Source organism: Bidens hawaiensis, unplaced genomic scaffold (genome assembly GCF_021521415.1).
Source record: "Bidens hawaiensis isolate Kalapana, Puna unplaced genomic scaffold, B.hawaiensis_p1.1 tig00003115_1, whole genome shotgun sequence".
In the NCBI taxonomy this organism is placed as follows: Eukaryota; Viridiplantae; Streptophyta; class Magnoliopsida; order Asterales; family Asteraceae; genus Bidens; species Bidens hawaiensis.
This window is the reverse complement of record NW_027491167.1, coordinates 2728367-2751500: the sequence shown is the minus strand read 5'-3', so window position 1 is coordinate 2751500 and position 23134 is coordinate 2728367. Positions and strand designations below refer to the sequence as shown.

General features: G+C 34.2%; 2 protein-coding genes across 2 annotated transcripts; both read left to right on the top strand.

The window, feature by feature from the left end:
- Window positions 1-454: 454 nt before the first annotated feature.
- On the top strand, window positions 455-4529 carry LOC143622341 (mitochondrial outer membrane import complex protein METAXIN-like). Its single transcript, XM_077093527.1, has 6 exons — window positions 455-685; window positions 2067-2401; window positions 2522-2598; window positions 2713-2773; window positions 3689-3833; window positions 4067-4529. The coding sequence occupies exons 1-6, from the start codon at window positions 514-516 to the stop codon at window positions 4243-4245; spliced, it is 969 nt and encodes a 322-aa protein (XP_076949642.1). The 5' UTR covers window positions 455-513; the 3' UTR covers window positions 4246-4529.
- A 3196-nt stretch (window positions 4530-7725) lies between these two features.
- LOC143622293 (pentatricopeptide repeat-containing protein At2g34400-like) lies at window positions 7726-13714 on the top strand. The gene is made up of 3 exons (XM_077093481.1): window positions 7726-8673; window positions 8784-9806; window positions 13271-13714. Exons 1-2 carry the CDS (start codon window positions 7766-7768, stop codon window positions 9748-9750), a joined length of 1875 nt encoding a protein of 624 aa, XP_076949596.1. The 5' UTR covers window positions 7726-7765; the 3' UTR covers window positions 9751-9806; window positions 13271-13714.
- The last annotated feature ends 9420 nt before the right edge of the window (window positions 13715-23134 follow it).

The window sequence follows — 23134 nt, the reverse complement described above, 5'->3', positions numbered from 1 at the left end:
AGTTTTTATGTGTACGTTTGTGCCTGTTCGTTAGTATTGTAACAGATAACGGACACTAATGGACAAATGGATACTAACAGGCACTAATGGACATCACTGAACGTTAATGGACAAACAAACATAAATATATCAATATACTTAACATAAACAATAATGAACATTACACCACATAATATCCAAAAATACTTCGTAATCATATCAAAATAATGTTTTGGTGTTCAAAATCCACAACTTCTAGTGTTTCATGAGAAACAAGCTTCAAATTCTTCATTCTTTGATAATTTCAACATACACAACACTATTAAACGGACTTTACCGGACGTTCACAAACACTAAAAAAACGTTGTGTCGAATATAATCTTAATAGGAGGGCCCAATTAAACACAATTGTGTTCGAGGAGGGGCCTGTATGTGATATCACCTAAATCTTTATCATTCATTCATAGCTTCATACCACTAACCCAACCTAGGGTTTTAGTTTTATATTCTTTTCAGAATCTTGTGCTTTAACTCATGGTCATGGATGAATCATCAACTCAAAGCGAACAACGTCTGACTCTAGTTACTCGCAAACCATGTTTTGGCTTACCAACAGCTTGTCCTTCCTGTTTACCGGTTTACATATACCTCAAATTGGCTAATGTTTCCTTCGATTTAAGCTACAATCTCACTTTTCCTGATTCCGGTACCTAATTTTTCATTCTAAACGTTAATTGATGATTGCATTTCACTTTTATGCTATTCATTGTGGTTTATTTGATTGGTTTTTTGACCTGATTTGTTTGGGGGAAATGATTTTTGTGTTTTTAGTATAAATTAGTTACTAATATCTCATTTGAAATGACTATTGTGTTTTTAGGTTAAAAGGTTTATTTGATATTTGTTATACATATCAACTTATTTATCAAGTAAACACTAGTTTTGACCAATATTGATACTAGCTAACTATTAAAACCAACGTGCTAGGCACTTATGTAGTTAATGCCGTAGAATATTGAATATCGGTCAAGGACTGATATTTGAGATAACGATTATCGCAATGGGATAGAATTTATATATAATCATATATACATTTATAAAAACGTAAACATATATAACATTAATAGTAGTATCAAAAGTCAAAAAAATGTCAATATTGAAACATGATCTAATCGTAAGCTATGAGATCTTTCTCCGAGTCCACATCAACCAGGCATTCAAAATATCGGTCAAATTTCAGTCAATATTGCCAATAATATCGGTACCAATGTTCTAACCGATATTTCGCTTGGGGACCGATAACCGATATATCACCGATCTTAACTGCATAGCTAGGAGCTAGTTGGGCGGTGGGGTAGGGACTAGCAATTAAGTGGGGTTAATGTGGATTAATCGGATTGGAATTTATATGTAATATTTCAAATATACATATATACACCAAATTTTATACATAATTTTTATTTTGACCAAATAGCTATTAATCAGCAACTAGTAGGCGGCATAGTTATCAAATGCACTAGGCGCATAGGCCTCACATGGGGCTTAGGAACAAGGCGCAAAAAAGTGAGGGCTTGAGGGAAAAAAACCTTTTAAATAAAAAATAAAAATATATATTATGCATATGAAAAATAGTACTATTGTTAAAATAAAATAAACAAAAGCTATCATAAAACATTTAATATAATCTAATTAGTATCAAAAGTTCTTAAATAATCAAGATTAAATGTAATTCCAAAACATGAATAACAAAATGTATCAATATAATGCCTTTGACCACTCCTAGATCTAAGTATCAATGGCACTCCTTGCGGTTCTTTTTCTCCGCTTTGATCTTCTCATGTTCTTGGCATAGACAATGCCGAAGCGCTCACCTAGAAACTCGAAGCGCATTTATTGAGCCTCGCCTGAAAAATGGGCCTAGGCACAAGAAGCGAGGGTTTTTAATACTATGGTAGCCGGGGTAGGGACTAGCGATTAATTGTTTATTAATCGAAGCCCAGGCGCGATTTCTACAACCATGTTTAAAACTATGATTGCTTGTAATATCATATGATCATTGACATAGTTTTTAGTTTTGTTTAATTCAGATCAAATTCCATATGTCGACTCCGATACATATGTCGCTTACAACAATGAGAAGGGTGGTGTGATTGAAAGTTTAAAAGAGGACAATATTGTTAACCTGGATTCAGAAGTTCAGAATCTTCCTGAATGGGTATCGACAGTTGCAATGATCAATTCATGGCTTTCAGATGCAATCTTGTATGAACTTTGGGTTGGTGTAGATGGAAATTCTGCACATAAGATTTATTACTCTGATCTTCCATGGCCAATAGGAAAGGTTTTGTATTTGAAGCAAGTGTACAATGCCAGACAGTTGCTTGGTATATCGAAAGATAATGCTGAAAGAAGGGAAGAAGAGGTACTAGTTTTTCTGTTATTAGATGTCTTCCACATGCTTGTTTGTTTCTTATTTTTGCGATGATCGTGATATTCTGGTGACTATATTATTGATTGAGTTTACTGGAATCTTGTGTTGCAGATATATAGGAAAGCTACTATTGCTTACAAAGCTTTGTCAACTAGATTAGGTGAAGATTCATTTTTCTTTGATAACAGGCAAGTTTTAAGATGCTACTTTCGTTTTATGTTAAAATTATTAACCATGGAAAGAATTCTTCTAGCTAATAGCTAATGGTTTGACTAATGCGGCTTCCTTCTTATGTAATGCAGACCAACTAGTTTGGATGCTATTTTTCTTGGGCATGCACTTATCACACTTTATGCGTTACCGGTCAGTATCATTCTGTAGTAGCAGCAGTATTAATGTATTATGTAACATTCATGTTTGTTTTCTTTATCTAATTATGTTGAGTGTGATTTGTTATTTCCCGGTTAGGTCATTCCTTTGTCACCCTTAAGTTAGTATTAACTACATTAAAAATCATTTTTCAAAAAGTAAATATAAGACCAAGCGGTAATGACTCAAACGAGCTACATAGCCTACATAACCTTCTCAAAATATGTCATTTTCTATAATCTCCTGTCAGCCCAATTACATCCATCATCACTATAAATGCTTATACCATAAACTTGTAGTAGAAAAACCAAGAGATATTTTTTCAAATAAAAACTTGACTGCTTCAGCTTGTATCTGATTAGCCAATAACAACCTGTTTTCTTCAGTTTCTGACTTTCTGGTGGTTATTGGTTTTCCAGTCAACCCACAGGCCACAATTAACTACCAACTTTGTTCTTTAACCGGTGAAAAGTGAACTAGTTGTTTGACTATATTTGATTGATTGTTGGACCTACACGGTCAACCATTCAAGTCACGAGGGTTAGGGCGGTACTATTCATGGCATTTTCATTTTCACTCTTTAATATAAAACTGATTTATCAGTTTATATATTTTTCCCTTTTTAATTTGTTTAGCAGTTTAACATTTGTAAAATCATTTCAAGTACTCTGCTTGCCACATGTTTACCCAAACTGCATAAACCGCTTATCAAGTTTGGAAATGTTATAACAAGTCACTTTATGACCAATGGGCTTTAATTCTAGCTGGTATATATACAACTGCAGGCAGTTTTCTGTTACTTCTATTGTAGTTGGTATTTGCTAATGTTCAAGTGCACATATAATCAAAATAGTTTGACTGAAACATTTCACTGTCTATTAAACTCAAATATTTTATCTTATTTTGTAGGAAACATCAGTGCTTCGCGGAAAACTGTTGGAACAACCTAATCTTGTCTTGTATGCTGACAAACATAAAGCCCAACTTTTAGATGCTTCATCTTCAGATCCATCATCATCTACATCTGTACCAAAAAGAGGGCCTTCAAACTGGAGTAAGTTTTTGAATTCCACAAATTCTTAGTTTGTTTTATTTCAAGTTAACAACCCACATGCTTGAGTCATGTTTTAGTCCTTAGCTTCTAGCTGTTAAATTTTTGAAGATTAACACGAAACGGGTCAAATGGATGAAAGCATTCATTTCATTTTGACCCGTATTAAAAATTACACGTTTTCATGCATGTGTTATTTTGTAGCGTTCTAAAAAGTTGACATATTTTAAACCTAGGTTCAAAACCTAAGAGCCAGCCAAAGAGGGAAAGAACACCGGAAGAGAAAAATTTTAGAAGAAAGGCGAAATATTTCTTGATAACTCAGATGGTTGCGGTTCTTGTGTTTCTTAGTCTTCTTGGTGGATCTGAGGATGCTGAAGCTGATGATGCCGATGAGGGTTTTGATTATGAATAATAAAACAAGGAAATTGTCATTTTGAGGTTTGAAGTTATTTGTTGGTTTCAGTTTCTGTTATGTGGAAAGTTTTGGAACACATGCACATACATTCAACTGAGTTGTGACTTGTGAGAAATAGATGAGATAAAGCTGAAGCAGGATAGTTTGCTTCTTGGTTTTTAAACAATTTTTACCTAATTAAGATTCAAAAGATGTTTTTTTGGTACTTTATTTTTTATTCTAACAATGTAGTTATTAGATTTTTTGAATGTGGGCCATGTTTGGAATTAACATTCTGAAGACGAATACAAGAGTTTTTTCCCAAAGAGTGTTGATGGGATAAATATTTACCAAAATGGTGTCTCTTGAAATATATTTACTAAAATGGCGGTGTTGACAACTTTTTTGTTTTTCACTCTTAATCTTATTGGTTAAACAAAAAAAACAAATGTTCTCTCTCCTTTAAAACAAATAATAAAATAAATTTAATCTTTAATGAAATAATATTTGTACACAGTTTTAAGTTTTCTATCTTTTTTTTGTTTTTCGTAATATTATTGTCGTTTTTTTTCAATTAAAACCTAAAAAATGTATATGATTGAATTGTTTCCATAAAATCTTAATTTATTTACCAAAAATATATAGCTTTTTGTTTATTTGTTTTAAAAACTTGGTTTTTAAATAGACTTATGAACTGAAACAAATGTTTTAGATAACATGTGCACTTTTATTTCTTTTTTGAAAGGCAAAAAAACGTATACTCTTACTACTAATATACAACCAATTTGTAAAATAAATACACGTATAATGACATTGTCTGATGTTTCTAATATTTTGGAACAAGTGTTTTTTCAATCTTTTTATTAAATAAACATGTATTATTAATATTATTTGTTTTATATTCTTCAAAAGAAGTTTTTTCCAAATTAGATTTATTCTTCAAAAAATTTCTAACAATACATTTCATTTGAGACTAAATAAACGTATACTTTTGATAGAAAAAAAAAACATATTTTGAAAATAAATAATGGAAACATTTTAATATTTTCTAAGATTGATAAAAAAACGTAAAAGCTATATTGGAAAGAAGAAAACAAAAGTGTAACTTTAAACCATATCATGAGTTTTTTTTTTGTTGTAAGATTTAATATTTTTACAAACAAATTTTCTTTTAGTTCATCATTGCCACTAGACAAAAATACATATTTTAAAATGTTATTATTCATGAAAAAACTGTTTTTTAGTAAGCTACTATTTATAAAAAAAATGTTTAAGAGTTGAGAAGAATATTGTGAATTAAATATCTATGTTATTTTAAATTTTACATAAAAAGATTAACATGAACTAAATAAATAAAGAAACGTATAACTAGATTATAAAATATTTATTTTGAAATAAATTAAAATTACTAGTTTTAAATAATTAAAAAAGGACATAAAATGGGGTCCATTTTGGTTTAACCAATAAGATTAAGAGTGAGAAACAAAAAAGAGACACCATTTTGGTAAATATTTATCCCACCAACACTCTTTTGGGAAAAAACTCACGAATACACAGGACGTATTTGTATATAAAGTATTAGTTATGAACGCCCGCCCTCATTACATTCACACGTTGATTACAAGTTACGTAATTCTAACTGTCAGTGTTGTATAAATCGCTAGTCGGATGGTAGGGTGGGAACTAGCGATTAATCAGATCAAACTTTAATGTATATTTTTAAGTTTTATATATAAATACACACATTTTTATATGTAATTTTCAGCTTTATATATACACAAACATATTTTGGCCGGAAATTTGCTGGAATCTAGCGGGCAACTGCTGATTTTTGTCGGAATCTTGCCAGAAATCGCCGATTTTTACCGGATTGGACTGTTGACTGATTAATTAGCCAACTAGCCTAGAATTAATCAGTGAAGTAGGGACTAACAATTACTCGGGATTAATCGGTGCCTGGTCGGGATTTTTACGAAACTACTAAGCGTTGCACATGTCATCATTCGACTTTAAAGTCCAAATGAATCTTCTAATCGAGATTCTATTAAATTTAATTTAGTTGTTTTCATTATGATGCCGTCAATGTGTTAGATTTGGTACTACTTGAGTTAATCACCGTAATTCCCATTTGCTACTTATGAATTCGATTCCTTCGTATTTTATTTTGTATTATGTTGACGTTAATGCTTATGTAATTTTAGCTTTTTAGGTGTGCTCATAAGGTGTTCGATGAAATGCTTATAGCTTATTTTAATATTGGGAATAAGATAACCTTTTATGTTTTGGTGTCATTTGATGGGTTACTTCATGAGATGCAAAACATCACATTTACCAAACATCATGATTTCTTTGTTTATTTTTTAAGATATTTAAGGTATCGAAATTCATTTTCACATAGAATATATATATATATATATATATATATATATATATATATATATATATATAATATCAAATGGCATTTGGCCTATGGTATCTACACTAATATACGTGTGTAATGTGTTTTCTCACTTGAAGCTGAAGGTTGAGAGTTCAAATCTTATAACAGATAAATTAGGTTGATTTATGTGTAAACTACGAGTCGTTTTTTAAAAGAACATAAAAAGTAACTTTAATTATCAGACTCGTTAACTAGAAACTAGTTAAAGTCAAACTTGGTCAAACTTAATGTTGGTGACATACAAGCAATGCTACACGCTAGACAATTTCCCTTAACTAGCAAGTTGATCACATATTATCACCCATTTACCGTTGATTAACATGCTATGATCGTTTTCTACTTATTCTAAGTATGCAAGTGTTTGTCATCATTAAAACAAAACCGAAAAAGTTTTGTCCATACTTAATATAAAAGCATACATCAGCCATACACAAATGACTGAAAATTTTGAATAAATAAGGTGATCATACTAACCAGTAAACAATATCATCAAATACAAAAGCCAGTCAATTTTAAAAACATATCAATTTTATCTACATTCAAATAAGTTTTACTCACAACAAACAATAATTCATTTAAAAAAAAATTTAAAAAACTTACAAAACAGCCACACCCCCATACTTATTTTACTATGTTACAACACAGTGTTGTAGAAATCGCTAGTCAGGCGGTGGGATGAGGGCTAACGATTAATTGGATCAGATGTTAATGTATAATTTTCAGCTTTATATATATGCATGCATATTCTCATATGTAATTTTCAGCTTTATATATATACATGCATATTCTCATATGTAATTTTCAGCTTTATATATATGCAGGCATATTCTCATATGTACTTTTCAGTTTTATATATACACAAATACATTTTGGCCGGAATCTCATTGGAAACCACTGAATTTGGCTGGAATCTCGTCAGAAACCGTCGGTTTTGGCTGGAACTTCGCCAATAACCGGCGACTTCCGATTAATCGCGATTATGGCAGGATTTAACCATTGGCTAATTAATTGACCGGCTAGCCCAATATTTATCAGTCGGGTGAGAATTAGCAATTAATCGGGAATTTTGCACCACTAGTTACAAGTATAAAAACCCAAATGTTCAATTTACAACCAAACCTCATAAAAAACATGCTCACAAAAACCACCTCTTTTTCCCGCCATATCAATATCCAACAGCAGCAGCCTCTGAGTGAGCAGCTGTTGATCATCTTGAAGCAATGTGTTTCCACCAAAACAGCTCAACAAATCCACACCCAGATGCTCATACACTCCGTGCTTAAACCCAATTTCTTACTACCCAAGCTCATCGATCTAAAAGACTTCAATTACTCGTACCGGCTATTCGCCTCAATGCACGAACCAAATGACTTTGCTTTCAATGTCATGATTCGTGGTCTATCCACCACGTGGCAGAGATTTGATTTGACTCTTGAATTGTATTACAAAATGAAGGGTTTAGGGATAAAACCCAATAATTTTACGTACCCGTTTGTGTTCATCGCGTGCTCAAATGTTAAGGCGATTGAGCACGGTAAATTGGGGCATTGTATGGTGGTGAGGTTGGGGTTAATGGCGGACGGTCACGTGAGGCATTCGTTGATTAGTATGTATTCGAAGTGTGGGGAGGTCGGGTGTGCACGCCAGGTGTTTGATGAAATTACTGAGAGAGATTTGGTGTCGTGGAACTCGATGATTTCCGGGTATGCACAAAGGGGTTTTCCCGGGAGTGCGTTGGAGTTGTTTGAGAAGATGAAAGGTGAAGGCTTTGAGCCGAATGAGATGACTTTGGTTAGTGTTCTTGGGGCGTGTGGGGATTTGGGGAATTTGAGTTTGGGGAGGGTGATTGAGGGGTATGTGGTGGATAATAAGATGAAGGTCAATACTTATATTGGTTCGGCTTTGATTGGTATGTATGCAAAGTGTGGAGATTTGGTGTCTGCAAGAAGGATCTTTGATAGAATGAGTAAGAAAGATTTGGTGACGTGGAATGCGATGATTACAGGGCAAGCACTTTCTTTCTCGTATCATGTTTTATTTTCTTTTCACGTGCTCGTTAGGCGATATCACTAGTCCTTTTTTTTATTTTTTTATTTTATTAATCTTCACATAACAGATATGCTCAAAGTGGGTTAGCAAATGAAGCAATTTCATTATTCAACGTCATGAAAGACGAAGGTGTAAGCGCTAATAATATCACATTAAGTGGAGTTCTGTCAGCATGTGCCTTGGTTGGTGCTCTTGATATTGGGAGATCAGTAGATGCATATGCATCTGAAAGAGGTTTACAACAAGATGTATACGTGGGGTCTGCTTTAATTGACATGTATGCTAAATGTGGGACCGTGGACCACGCATATAAAGTATTTGAAAGCATGCCTTTCAAGAACGTAGTCACATGGAACGCCATGATTTCGGCTCTTGCTTTTAACGGGCAGCCTCGTGAAGCTATATCACTGTTTAACCGAATGTCGGAAGAAAATGACGATATTACCCCTGATGAAGTTACATTTGTGGGAGTGCTAGCTGCGTGCGTGCATGGTGGAATGGTTGACCAAGGGCGTAGATTCTTTGACTTGATGAAGTCGTCTTTTTCATTGGTTCCTAAAATCGAGCATTATTCTTGCATGGTGGACCTTTTATCAAGAGCGGGTTTGGTATATGAAGCATGGGATTTTATTAAAAAATTGCCTGAAAAACCGGATGAAATTGCATTAGGTGCGCTGCTTGGGGCGTGCCAGAAAGCTGGAAATTTAGATGTTAGTGAACAGGTTATGAAGCTTTTATTGGAAATCGAGCCTCGAAATTCTGGGAATTATATAATTTCGTCACATATCTATGCTAGTTCAAAGATGTGGGATGATTGTGCTAAGATGAGATTACTTATGAGACAAAATGGTGTGACTAAAGTGCCCGGTTCGAGCTGGATTGAGATTGATGCAATGGTTCATGAGTTTCATGTGGGTGACTCTTTGCATATTAATTCAGAAGATATCTATAAGTTGCTTCTTGATGAAATGAAATTGGAAGGTTATATGGTAAATAAAAACATTGTGAAGGCATATATTAGACCGTTGGAGTAAAGCATACTTCCAGATACATGTTACATGTATCTCAGACCTCAGCGAACTGCAACCTGGTTAGTTTTTAATCCATTTACTATTATTTGTTAGTTATTGATATGTGCATTGTTCTCAGATCCTTTGTTAATCATTAACATCTCAGAAGAATAAAATGTTGGAAATCTTGTATTAATAATCAACATAAACGAAAATAAACGAAACAATCAACACAGTAACCGGGCTTGTGTTTAACACAATTCCCTTAAACAGATTCTCGGTCTGTTCCCAGGGTACTCCGGTTCGAAACAGAATTGGTGCTCTGCCGGACTCGGACACTTGCTTGAAACAAAGTCGGAAATAATATCGTTGCTGCAATAGGAAGAAGATGAAGTGTGTTGTGAATTTGGTGTGTCTACAAATGAAGACTGGTCATGTTTATATAGCCATACAATAGCCATACAATTACACTAAGCAATCAATATTTGTTAATGACCATTAAATAATAATAATATCAAATAATGGCCATTAGTGCAGATTATAAAACTGCAAATCATAATCATTCTCTTAATGATTATTAATTATATTGACTAGACCAGTTTTTAATTTCAAAAATAAATTCAAAAAATCGTCTCACGCGGGCTCGGGTTTTCGGAGACGCACGAGTCCGATGAATTTCTAGTCCAGAAACCCAAATTTGCATCCCCCCCCCGCGCGCGCGCGTAGAACTTGTGGTAAAACATGTCATAAAGAATTCAAATGGGTGTAAGGATTCCACCTTATAAACCATTCATCCTTTTGTTCCCAAACCGATGTGGGACAAACCATTACAACTTCCTTCATTCACAGTTAAAACTTCCAACAATCCTCCAAATGAATGGAGGTCGAAACAACAACATTATTCCGATTAGATTTCAACAGTTGAATCTTGCATACAATAGGTAGGTATTATCCTTTGAACCTTTGCTTATGAAGCATACTTAGCCCACTGGCTCTGAGTAGACAGTGATGTCTTTGAACTCGTCTGCCGTTTATGTTGACGACAATATATTTCACACAAGACTCTCCCTGACAAAGTCAAGTCCTCATAGTTATGTTCGTTATGGTCATGAACATGCGCCTGGTTCTACAAGAGCTATTAAGTATTGTGCCCAACAACACCCTTCGAAGCGACCCCACTTCTCTCTCAGATAGGTGATTCACCATGTATGACTACCTTGGTCGAATCATTAAAAGCCATATGCTTAGCCTCACACTTGTCACTTTTAGGAATGGACTAGGAAGGTTACCTTGCCACGTGGTAAACTCCCTCTTAAAATTGTAGGGTTATCCCCCCCCCCCCCCCACACACACACAGTGACCGCACTAATTCATACAAGTAGGTTTTCCTATTGAACTCAACTCCTGGGATCTCCAGTCTGTTGAGTTAGGTTTCCTTCGCATGAACTTTAATTTTTCAAGGGCTTCAGTCCCATTCCCATGGACGACTTCTGAACTAACTCTCTACTTAGGCCTTTTATTAGCGGATCCGCAATATTATCCTTTGACTTCACGTAGTCAACAGTGATAATTCCAGTAGATATTAGTTGTCGTACCGTATTATGTCTACGTCTAATATGTCTATTCTTACCATTATACATTGTGTTATGAGCTCTGCCAATTGCCGATTGGCTATCACAATGTATACAGATGGCCGATGCCGGCTTAGGCCATCTTGGTATATCCTCAACAAATTGACGTAACCATTCTGCCTCTTCGCCCACTTTATCTAGGGCGATGAATTCTGATTCCATTGTGGATCTAGCTATAACCGTTTGTTTAGACGATTTCCACGATATAGCAGCACCTCCAAGTGTGAATACATACCCACTTGTTGCCCTGGAATCATTCGTGTCAGATATCCAATTTGCATCACAATGTCCTTCGACAACTGCAGGATATCTGTTATAATGTAACCCGTATTCTCTAGTGTATCTTAGGTACCGAAGCAACCGAATCACACAGTTCCAATGACTTGAACTTGGGTTGCTTGTGTATCTACTTAGCTTGCTCACAGCATATGCTAAGTCGGGTCTAGTGCAACTCATAAGATACATCAAACTGCCAATAATTCTTGAGTATTCCAACTGGTTAAATGGTTCACCTCTATTCTTAGCTAGATGTTGACTTGTGTCAATTGGAGTTCTAGCTACATTAGAGTCATTTGCATTAAACTTCTCAAGAATTTTGCTCACGTAATGGGATTGACTTAAAACAAGTCCATCTTGGGTTCGTGTGATTTTAACTCCCAAAATCACATCCGCAAAACCCATGTCCTTCATGTCAAATCTTGCTTTTAGCATGTTCTTTGTGGACGTTATGATTTTGTCATCACTTCCAGCAATGAGCATATCATCTACGTATAAACACAAAATGACATATCCATCGGATGTGTCTTTCACGTATACACATTTGTCACATTCATTGATTTTGAACCCAACATCAAGCATGACATGATCAAACTTTTGGTGCCATTGTTTAGGAGCTTGTTTCAATCCATACAAGGATGTCACAAGTTTACATACTTTCTTTTCTTGCCCAACGGCTATGAAGCCTTCGGGTTGTTCCATGTAAGAAAGCCGTTTTTACATCCATTTGGAAATCTTGTATTAATAATCAACATAAACGAAAATAAACGAAACAATCAACACAGTAACCGGGCTTGTGTTTAACACAATTCCCTTAAACAGATTCTCGGTCTGTTCCCAGGGTACTCCGGTTCGAAACAGAATCGGTGCTCTGCCGGACTCGGACACTTGCCTGAAACAAAGTCGGAACTAATATCGTTGCTGCAATAGGAAGAAGATGAAGTGTGTTGTGAATTTGGTGTGTCTACAAATGAAGACTAGTCCTGTTTATATAGCCAGCAATCAATATTTGTTAATGACCATTAAATAATAATAATATCAAATAATGGCCATTAGTGCAGAATATAAAACTGCAAATCATAATCATTCTCTTAATGATTATTAATTATATTGACTAGACCAGTTTTTAATTTCAAAAATAAATTCAAAAAATCGTCTCACGCGGGCTCGGGTTTTCGGAGACGCACGAGTCCGATGAATTTCTAGTCCAGAAACCCAAATTTGCATCCCCCCCCCCCCCCCCCCCCCGCGCGCGCGCGTATAACTTGTGGTAAAACATGTCATAAAGAATTCAAATGGGTGTAAGGATTCCACCTTATAAACCATTCATGCTTTTGTTCCCAAACCGATGTGGGACAAACCATTACCACTTCCTTCATTCACACTTAAAACTTCCAACGTAAAATTTCGCTTATTAGTGATTTGTATTATATTGTTTAGATTTAGGCGTTGTTTGTTTTTGTCTCTAAACATAATGCATGGAAAAAGCCCCCAAGGGATGGAATGTTAGTTATGGAAAAATTATCATATAATATGAACCCATTTGTGCTGCTAATTAATGCTTAATAATTTGTGGCAGTAATTACTAGTTGGTAGTAATTTTTTTAATATAATCTGTCTATGTCGTAATTTTGTAGCAAGAGATGGGATCGGCTCAAGAAAAAGAAGACTCGATCATGTGATGTAAGCGGTGCCTATGTGACGACGAATAGGTACTAGAGATAAACAAATGGTCTAGGGTGGTATTAACCCATTTGGGCCGATTTTAAGTTAGCAAGTTTATAAGAACGTCCCCTTCTGACCTATTGGTTTGAGTAGACCATAGTTGAAATGTTGTATAATTTGAGTTCACTCAAATAAACCCATATGTAAAACTTTCTTTTATCCAAATCAACCCATTATTTAAAGGATGGGTCATGATCGACACCCTTATGGTTTAGGGTAAAAAGGTGGTTTGGCAATTGTTCACCTAGTTGCGATTAGCACATCTTATATACAATGATGGCTTGGTTAACACACAGGATGAGCCAGGAAATGACTTGGCGTAAATGGTTACTCAATGGGAAGCCGGGAACTCTAAAAGGTTTTCTAGGGGCACCCACCCTATTTCTAAAAAAATCCCCTATACTGGGCGTATATGGGGGTGTTTGGGTGCCTATAGTAGAACCCTTTTACAAAACAACAAAGTTGACTATCTTTATAGGAAGATCCCATTAATAGTTGTCTTAAATAAGAAATTTTTGTCAAACTTGTTCGTATAAGGTGCTGTTTGTTTTTTAAGACAAAAATTATCTGCAATCTGATTTCATCTGATTTAATGTTTGCAACTGAAGATTTGGTCTTAAAGTCTGCAATCTGAAAATATAATACTGTTTGTTTTATAAACTGGATATCGTCTGCGTAAGCTGAAAAGTAGTTACCTATCATATATATTACAGTAGATGAAAATCATTTAACGTTTGTAGACTGCTAAAATAATTGGTAGTTGTGTACGAACTATGGAAGTGGGTGGTGGTAGACAATCGTGGTAGGCGGTGAACGGTGGGTGGTAATGATGGACGGTTGTGGTGGTGGGTGGTGGATCGTGATGGTGGCCAACAATGGATAACGGTGGTGATGAACGGTTGTGGTGGTGGGTGGTGGATCGTGATGGTGGCCGACAATGGATAACGGTGGTGATGAACAGTGGTGGTGGGTGGTGGACTATGGTGGTGGTGAATGGTTGTGGCGGGTGGTGGTGGTGGATGGTAGTGGTGACGGACAGTGGGTGGTGGTGGTGGATGGTGGTGGCGGGTGGGACGGTGGGTGATAGTGGTGGATGGTGGTGGTGATGGACGAAGGTGGTGGTGGTGATGGACGGTGGTGTGGTGGGTGGTTAACGGTGTTGGTGGTGAGTGGTTGACGGTGGTGGTGGTGGCGGCGGCGGACGGTGGTGGTGGGTGGCGGCGGCGGCGGACGGTGGTGGTGGTGGTGGGTGGTGGTGGCGGCGCACGGTGGTGGTGGTGGTGTTGGACATTGGGTGTTGGTACTTGGTATGATGTTAAGATTTGTGAAGAAGTGTGAAAATAGTGGAAAAAACTTATTTTTTAAAACCATAAAAGCAGTTTTCAGATCTTTTTTTTTAAACAAACAGTCTTCAAAAGCTTATGTCTGCGCGTCCGCAGACATAGGCTCCTTGCAGACCTTATAAGCAAAAACAAACACAGCCTAAGTAACGCAATATTACACAAAATGGTTTTGTTTTTCTTTACATACATGGGAACATGTTATAAGCTTTCTATTTATTAAAGATGCCTCTTAACAAAGTTGTGTTTATACATGTTATATAATTCTCACATTTTATAAAGATTGACAAGTTTTGTAAACAATTTTAGAATATTGATTTGTTTTATTAAAACTTTTTGGTATGGAATTAAAAGTTGAAAGTGTTGTGATACATTTTTAAAGTTGGGCATAGCACCGGCTAATGGGTAAAAGTTTAAGCTATTAAAATCCAATATTATATATGATCTACACTAACAATGAGAAACTTTATGTGATAGATAAACCAGTATGTGGGTTGTGCCATGGGAGCTGTTATACAATATCTTTTTGTCCTAGATTCATGAATGAATGAATGATATTATAAATCAAATAATACATAAGGGAAAAGAACATTAAGGAGGAGAAGAAGACGAAGATGATATGATATGTTTTTATTAGTAGACTTGAATTCCACCAAAGCTTCTCTTGCTTGTCATCCTGTCCAAGAAAAGTGCATATGAGCTCTTCATGCTAAATTGAGCAGTGAACACATGATTAGTGTCCTCTTTCTTCGATTTCTTTTCCACCTTTGCTCGGATTCTAGGGTTCTCGTCACCTTTAACCTTCGGGCCATAACTCTCAGAGTCTTCGTTAATCGTTGCAAGCTCACTTCTAAGTATCTGATCTATATCCATCTTTGATTCTGTGCGCAATCCCTTTCGGCTTGCGCAAGAAAATAACCACCTTAAGTTTATGCTTCTTATTCTCATAATTATCACTGTAAATGAGTTTGGATGAGTTTCTATGAGGAGAGGTGGAGTGCTTAGTTTGGATGAGTCTCATAATTCTCATAATTAACACGTATTTATATTAGTTGGTGGAGTGGTTAGAAGGTCTTCTTGATTTAATATTGGCTTGATCTAATTCAATATATAGACTTTTTCTAAATGGTTTTAAATAATGCTTGATTAATAAAATTTATCAATAATAATTTTCGAATTTGGACTAGGTTTATTATGATTATGTCCACACTCCATGGAAGACGAAGTCACAGAATGAGAGCTTGAGTTAGTTTCTTTACTTGGCCATGCATGCCAAAGACATTTATCGATTTAATTAGTAAGCAGGCTTGTAACCTTCACGTTTCGTGTTGTGACGGTGCTTTATGGCTTAAGTTCTTTATGATGCTGAACAATATTGAAAACACCAATATCTTAAGATAACAAATAGTAGCGAAAGTCTTATAGTTTAGTGTTCATATTTGATTTACATTACTTATAGTGTTGTTCTCCAAATCTTAGACATTTAATTTTGTAGTAAAGATCTTTTACAAGCTTTGTAGTAGTGTAATTATTTCTAAGTGATCTTAATTAAGAACTCTGGTCATCATGCCTTGTATATTGAGAGATGTGTGGACATGATTTTGTCTAGGTGCACAGTCGACAGTGGTCGATCCATGTACCAACACAAGCATCGACAATGGAACTTGTGTTTGTAGTTCTTCAAAATTTGTCTTGTCGATCGTCATCTGTACTACCTTAGTCAATTTTACGACACGACTTGACCATTGTACTTCTATCCGTTGTTTCTATTAAATTTTTTTGCCTACGTTGAAGAAATACTCATATTACTATGCTTATAGTCCAACGATTAAGGTGATCATTATACACTGACACTACATGAGTACATGACTTCACACTGAATAAAAATTTCTAGGTGAATCAAGATAGTGACGGATATAGACCCAAATCTCAGTGGTAACATTAAAAAAAATTATCGTATTTCATACATTGTAAACGAAACAAAAGTAGAAACACAATAATGAAATAAACACATGAGGTGCATATTTCTCCGCTTCGATGTTTGAAAGTTTGAAATCGAGCCATTAGATCCTCTTCTTTTACTTTATCAAACGTTCTTTTTCAGTCGCACAAATTAAAGCATTGTTCAATTTAAACATCACCCATTCAATTATGCAAATCCGTCTTGATAAAGTTTATTTTAGAAAAATAGAATTCAATGGTTGCGGTTGCAACCAGTAAAACTCACGCTAACTTCAATATTCAATACCAAAAAAGGTTGGCATGCTTTATGGTTTCCACCATTACTGGAGCAATATCACATTTTCCACCCAATTTCACAAATTTATCATCTTCCTTTAATGTGTGATAAATGGTCGTGAGGTCACCCAAAATACATCATCGTTCTTCATTACTAAAACCATTCGGGTAAATATCAGAAAATGTCACTATCTTAGATATGCCGAACTTAAAAAACGAATCACAGAGATTTAATCCAGACATATTTTCTAACAAACTGGTTGAGACCTAATTAAATCTATTTATAAGTTCTTGAATTTGTATATCTAACCGTAATAAAAACCTCAACCTAAAAACGATGTCGATTAGTAATGACATTCTTTTTGTTTCTTTGTTTACCAAAAAATTCCCAATCAATTCAATTTACACATAAACCTTCAGTCCCCGAACAATACCAAATTAAAAATTTCTATAAACAAATAAACAATTGCATATTTAAATAGAAGTAGAATAATACGTAAATCGAATAAGTAGAAGTCGAACCGTGAAAAATAGAGCCCAGAGCAGCGGCTGAAGGGCATCGGCTGCATCGTGGAGGTCGTTCGTGAGTGACCATAGGAGGGCAGTAGGAGTGATTGGAAGCAACGATTATTTGTGATGACCACCCATCCAAATAATAACAATATTTTGTAAAGAGGTAATGAGTTTTAATTTGGTTAGGTTTTAAACTTATAGAGGTAGCGGTATATTTTTTCATGGGTAGCGAAATACAAAAAACGACCAAAATTTTATCTTTTTGCACTACCGACGAAAAGTTGAAAGGTAGTGGAGGTCTATGATGCACAGAAATGGCTTTTAGGGCTGAGTCCCCGTCCCGGGGAGGATTTGGGGTCGGAAACGCCACCGAAACGCGTCGGAAACGTCTCTTAAACGAATCCTGTTAATGTGGGCGGATCCAAAAACGTGTGCGGGACGTTTCCATTAGAGCCATATGACGCTACAAAGTACTTGACAACCAAATAGCAACTCCCTTAAGTGAATTCTGGCGGCGAATTCTGTTCTGTCGGAAAACCAAGAAGAAGATGGAGACTGTGAAATAGGACTGGAATGTTTTAGGTTTAAATAAGTTTAGTTTTTTTTTAACTTTTAGCCCCTTTATATTTCACTTATTTGCATCTAGTTTTTAAAACTTTTAAACTATTACATAAAACGTGTTTTTTTTAAATCTAGTATCTGTAGGTTTGTATATTTCATTTTGTAACCCTATGTTTTGAAGTAACATACTTAATTTTTAAACAATATATATCTATTTTGGACTTTGTTTAATATATTTGTATTTTTTAATATTTTTTTGTCGTATCGTTGCCATACATGTATCTTGGATTTTTTATTTTTGCCGTTTCCCGTACCCATAACATCCCCGTATCCTGGTCCCGTACCTGTTCCCGTGCTACTTAGGCGGAGGCTACCCCTAGCTCTTAACTAAGTCCGCCACTTAGCCAAGGGCTGCTCTAGTGAACCGTGCCCAACGATGACGACCTACTTTTTTTGAACAACATCAATCCATCACTAAAATAAAAGAAGTACATGACCTCCATTAGGTTGCTGGAGGAGGGGTCTTCAACATGATACACAATCAAAAACAAATTAGCACGCATGTAATATTTCAGATTTTTCATATTTGTATTCGCATTTGTTTACTCGATTCGGGAATGTAATTCGGATCTTTCATATTATAAAAAGTAGTATTTGTTGATATTTAACTTGGTTTAACTTAATTTGTATTTTCCTAACTTTCAAACTCGCCAGACAATGCTTAGAAACTTTTAAAATCACTTAAAACGGCTAAAAAACGCGTTTACAGAAATACAAGGACTAACTTTGCTCTTTATCATATCACAAACTTCGCATGTATGACGTTTTCAAATTTCCCCTAATCTTAGTAAGGATTACCACTCTCAATTAAACATTGGTGTTTTATACCTGTAGGCTGTAGCTCTCACAAACACATCTTCTCTTACATATCTTGAGTTTTTTTACTAAGATGGTCCAGTGAGAAAATTATTTACCATTTTGATTTAGTTTGAAAACTATTTATTAAAATGGATATTTTATTGTAACTTGTGTGTCTCTCTCCTATTCTAATTGGATAAAATCAATTAACCAATAATAAATTAGCCTATTGTTAAAGTAAAATAATAAAAAATTACTATACATTATTTTTTATTCCTTCCACAATACTATACGTCATTGTAAGTTTTGCCATCAATTAATAACATATTCAAGTATTATCAAAAGTAATAACTTAATTAATAGAATTTAATTACCCATCTATCAAACTCTACATATATATTTTTTTCTCAAAACTATCTCAAATCATTCGAAGTCATTTTCTTTTACGATAGATAACGTACCGGTATTAAAAAAATTTAAATAAATAAACTGAAGTATTAACATTAATTTTATAGAAAATAAAAAGATTTATTTATTATCAAAAAATAATATTATAACAATTAGTGGCCCATGTAGCTTATTTTCTTAGAGATTTCTTCTTTCTTTTTTCCTTATATTAGTATTTTAAAAAACACGGGACGTCACCAAACTTTTTTATTTATATAATTATTTTAATTAACTCACGTATTTAACTACAAAATTAATCGAACACAATATATTTATTGGGTTTTATCGCAGTGTGCAAGTTTGGCACGGTAACATGTGTTTTAACGTTGCATAATAATTAAAAAAATAAAGCAATGAAACATACACATTTCGATACCCTATTTTGCTTAAATACGACTATATTTTTTGGTGTTCTCTTTCGTCTACTTCATAGCGAGTAGATCGAAATCATAAAAACTTTAGGTTGTCGTATTATATAAGAAAATTATAACCAAATGTCTTATAATGAAATTTCAAATGTTTTTCACCGTAAAGAACCGAATCGATACCTCTAGGTTTCATACATTCTTAAGGTGAACCCACCACGAAGCACAGACCACGTTTCCTAGTATAAAGCACATCCTAAGACTTTATACTTTATAGTATTAATAGAAAAACTGTGTTACTGAATGACTTGGAGCAATAAAAAAGATTAACATTTGCATTGAATTATAATTCTATTAATAAAAAAATAACGAAAGCCCAGAACTTGCTTTACTTTCATTTTATTTGGTCGTCTTTCAAAAAAGATATAATATATTGATGAATAAAATAATTATTATAAAATATGTTAATAATATTAGTTAATTGGGTTTGAAAAAAAAGTTAATTAGTGACACATAAGTTACAACAAAATACTAATTTTGATAAATAGTTTTTAAACTATACCAAAATGATAAATAATTTTTCTAACTACACCATCTTGATACTACATATCTTATGATCTGCCTTTTTGATATGATTGCATTATACGAGAATAAGAGCACTTAGAATATAACATTATATATAGTGTTTAGGTTTCATTGGGCATTTTTGCATTTTTATGTGCTTCCTGAACCTTTCAAGTATGTCCCTACACGTGATAGTTGAATATTGTCATTTTATAAACCAAGAAAGTTGACTATCTTTATAGGAATATTCCATTAATATATGTGTTAAATAAGAATTTTTTGTCAAACTTGTACGTATAAGTAACGCAATATTACACAAAATGGTTTTGTTTTTCTTTACATACATGGGACTATGGGAGCATTTTAAAAGCTTTCTATTTTGAAATTGATGCCTCTTAACAAAGTTGTGTTTATACTACATGTTATATAATTCTCACATTTTATAAAGATTAACAAGTTTTGTAAACAATTTTTAAATATTGATTTGCTTTATTAAAACATTTTGGTATGGAATTAAAAGTTGGAAGTGTTGTGATATATTTTTATAATTGGGCTTAGCACCGGCTAATGGGTAAAAGTTTAAATTATTAAAATCCAATATCTCTTATATATATGATCTACACTTACAATGAGAAACTTTGTCATAGATAAACCAGTATGTGGGTTGTGCCATGGAAGCTGTTATACCATATCTTTTGTCCTAGATGAATGAATGATATTATTAATCAAATAATACATAAGGGAAAAGATGTTAACAGGATAACATCAACGTTCCACCAAATACAAGCAATAAGAAACCTCAAGAACATTAAGGCAATAAGGAGTAGAAGAAGATGAAGATGATATAATATGTTTTTATTAGTAGACTTGAATTCCACCAAAGTTTCTTTTGCTTGTCATCCTGTCCAAGAAAAGTGCATAAGAGCTCTTCATGCTAAATTGAGCAGTGAACACATGATTAGTGTCCTCTTTCTTCGATTTCTTTTCCACCTTTGCTCGGATTTTAGGGTTCTCGTCACCATTAACCTTCGGGCCATAACTCTCAGAGTCTTCGTTAATCGTTGCAAGTTAGCTCACTTCTAAGTATTTGATCTATATCCATCTTTGATTCTGTGCGCAATCCCTTTCGGCTTGCGCAAGAAAATAACCACCTTAAGTTTATGCTTCTTATTCTCATAATTATCACTGTTAATGAGTACGTTTTGATGAGTTTCTATGAGGAGAGGTGAAACAAACATGTTGGGTGGAGTGGTTAGAAGGTCTTCTTGATTTAATATTGGCTTGATCTAATTCAATATATAGACTTTTTTCTAAATGGTTTTAAATAATGCTTGATTAATAAAATATTTCAATAATAATTTACGAATTTGGACTAGGTTTATTATGATCATGTCCACACCCCCATCGAAGAAAAAGTCACAGAATGAGAGATTGAGTTAGTTTCTTTACTTGGTCATGAATGCCAAAGACATTTATCGATTTAATTAGTAAGCAGGCGTGTACCCTTCACGTTCTGATTTAATTAGTAATCATGTTTGTACCTTTCGTGTTGTGACGGTTCATTATGGCTTAAGTTCTTTATGATGCTGAACTATATTGAAAACACCAATATCTTAAGATAAAAAAAATAGTAGCGAAAGTCTTATAGTTTAGTGGTCATATTTGTTTTACATTACTTATAGTGTTATTCTCCAAATCTTAGACATTGAATTTTGTAGTAAAGATCTTTTACAAGCTTTGTAGTAGTGTAATTATTTATTTCTAAGTGATCTTAATTAAGAACTCAATATTAAGTCATCATGCCTTGTATATTGATAGATGTGTGGACATGATTTTTTCTAAGTGCACAGTGGACAGTGGTCTGTTGGAAGTAATTTCGAATTACAAGTCATAAGTCAATGAACTTGAGGGATCAATACTGACAAGTAGGTCATAGTGGTTATGTTTCCTAATTGTATTGTAATTAAAATAGGTAATGTCTTTAATAGCAAGTTAGGTTAGTCCTATATAAACATGTCATGGTTAGACATTATAGATTGTGGTGGTGTGAGATGCAACCGAGTTAGGGTTCATCTAGAGACACACACGAGATGTAACCGACTTAGGGTTCATTTAGATGTAACCGAGTTAGGGTTCATCAAGAGTCAAACTGAGTTAGGGTTTGAGAGTTGTAATCAAATTTTGGAGTTATATTTTATGATTAATATAAACGAGAGTTATTCGTTTAATTTGTGTGTTGATTATCGATACGGGACTTGATGGTCGATCCATGTACCAACACTAGCATTGACAATGGAACTTGTGTTCGTAGTACTTCAAAATTTGTTTTGTCGATCCTCATTTGTACTACCTTGGTCAATCTTACGACACGGCTTGACCATGGTACTTCTATCCGTTGTTTCTAATTAATGTTTTTGCCTAAGCTGAAGAAATACTCATATTACTAGGCTTATAGTCCAACGATTAAGGTGATCATTATACACTGACACTACATGAGTACATGACTTTATTGAATAAAATTTTCTAGGTGAATCATGACAATACCTTTATGTGATTTTTTTTGTTTTAACCTAATGTATCAAGTATGTGAGAAATTTCTGCCTCGCTAGACAAAACAACATGTTGCCTTCTCACAATACTAGTCAAGGCAGTGACGGATCTAGACCAAAATCTCAGTGGTAACATTAATTTTTTTTCATCGTATTTCATACAATGTAAACGAAAAAAAAAGTAGAAGCACAATAATGAATTAAACACATGAGGTGCAGATTTCTCCGCTTCGATTTATGAAATTTGAAATCGAGCCATTAGATCCTCTTCTTTTACTTTATCAAACGTTCTTTTTCAATCGTACAAATTAAAGCATTATTTAATTTTAGCATCATCCATT

Coding starts and splice junctions, on each gene's coding strand:
- LOC143622293 (XM_077093481.1), top strand. CDS start 7,766: ATGTTCAATTTACAACCAAACCTCATAAAAAACATGCTCACAAAAACC. Junction 8,674..8,783: donor TGGAATGCGATGATTACAGG/GCAAGCACTTTC, acceptor TTCACATAACAG/ATATGCTCAAAGTGGGTTAG.
- LOC143622341 (XM_077093527.1), top strand. CDS start 514: ATGGTCATGGATGAATCATCAACTCAAAGCGAACAACGTCTGACTCTA. Junction 2,599..2,712: donor TCATTTTTCTTTGATAACAG/GCAAGTTTTAAG, acceptor TATGTAATGCAG/ACCAACTAGTTTGGATGCTA. Junction 3,834..4,066: donor AAGAGGGCCTTCAAACTGGA/GTAAGTTTTTGA, acceptor TTTTAAACCTAG/GTTCAAAACCTAAGAGCCAG.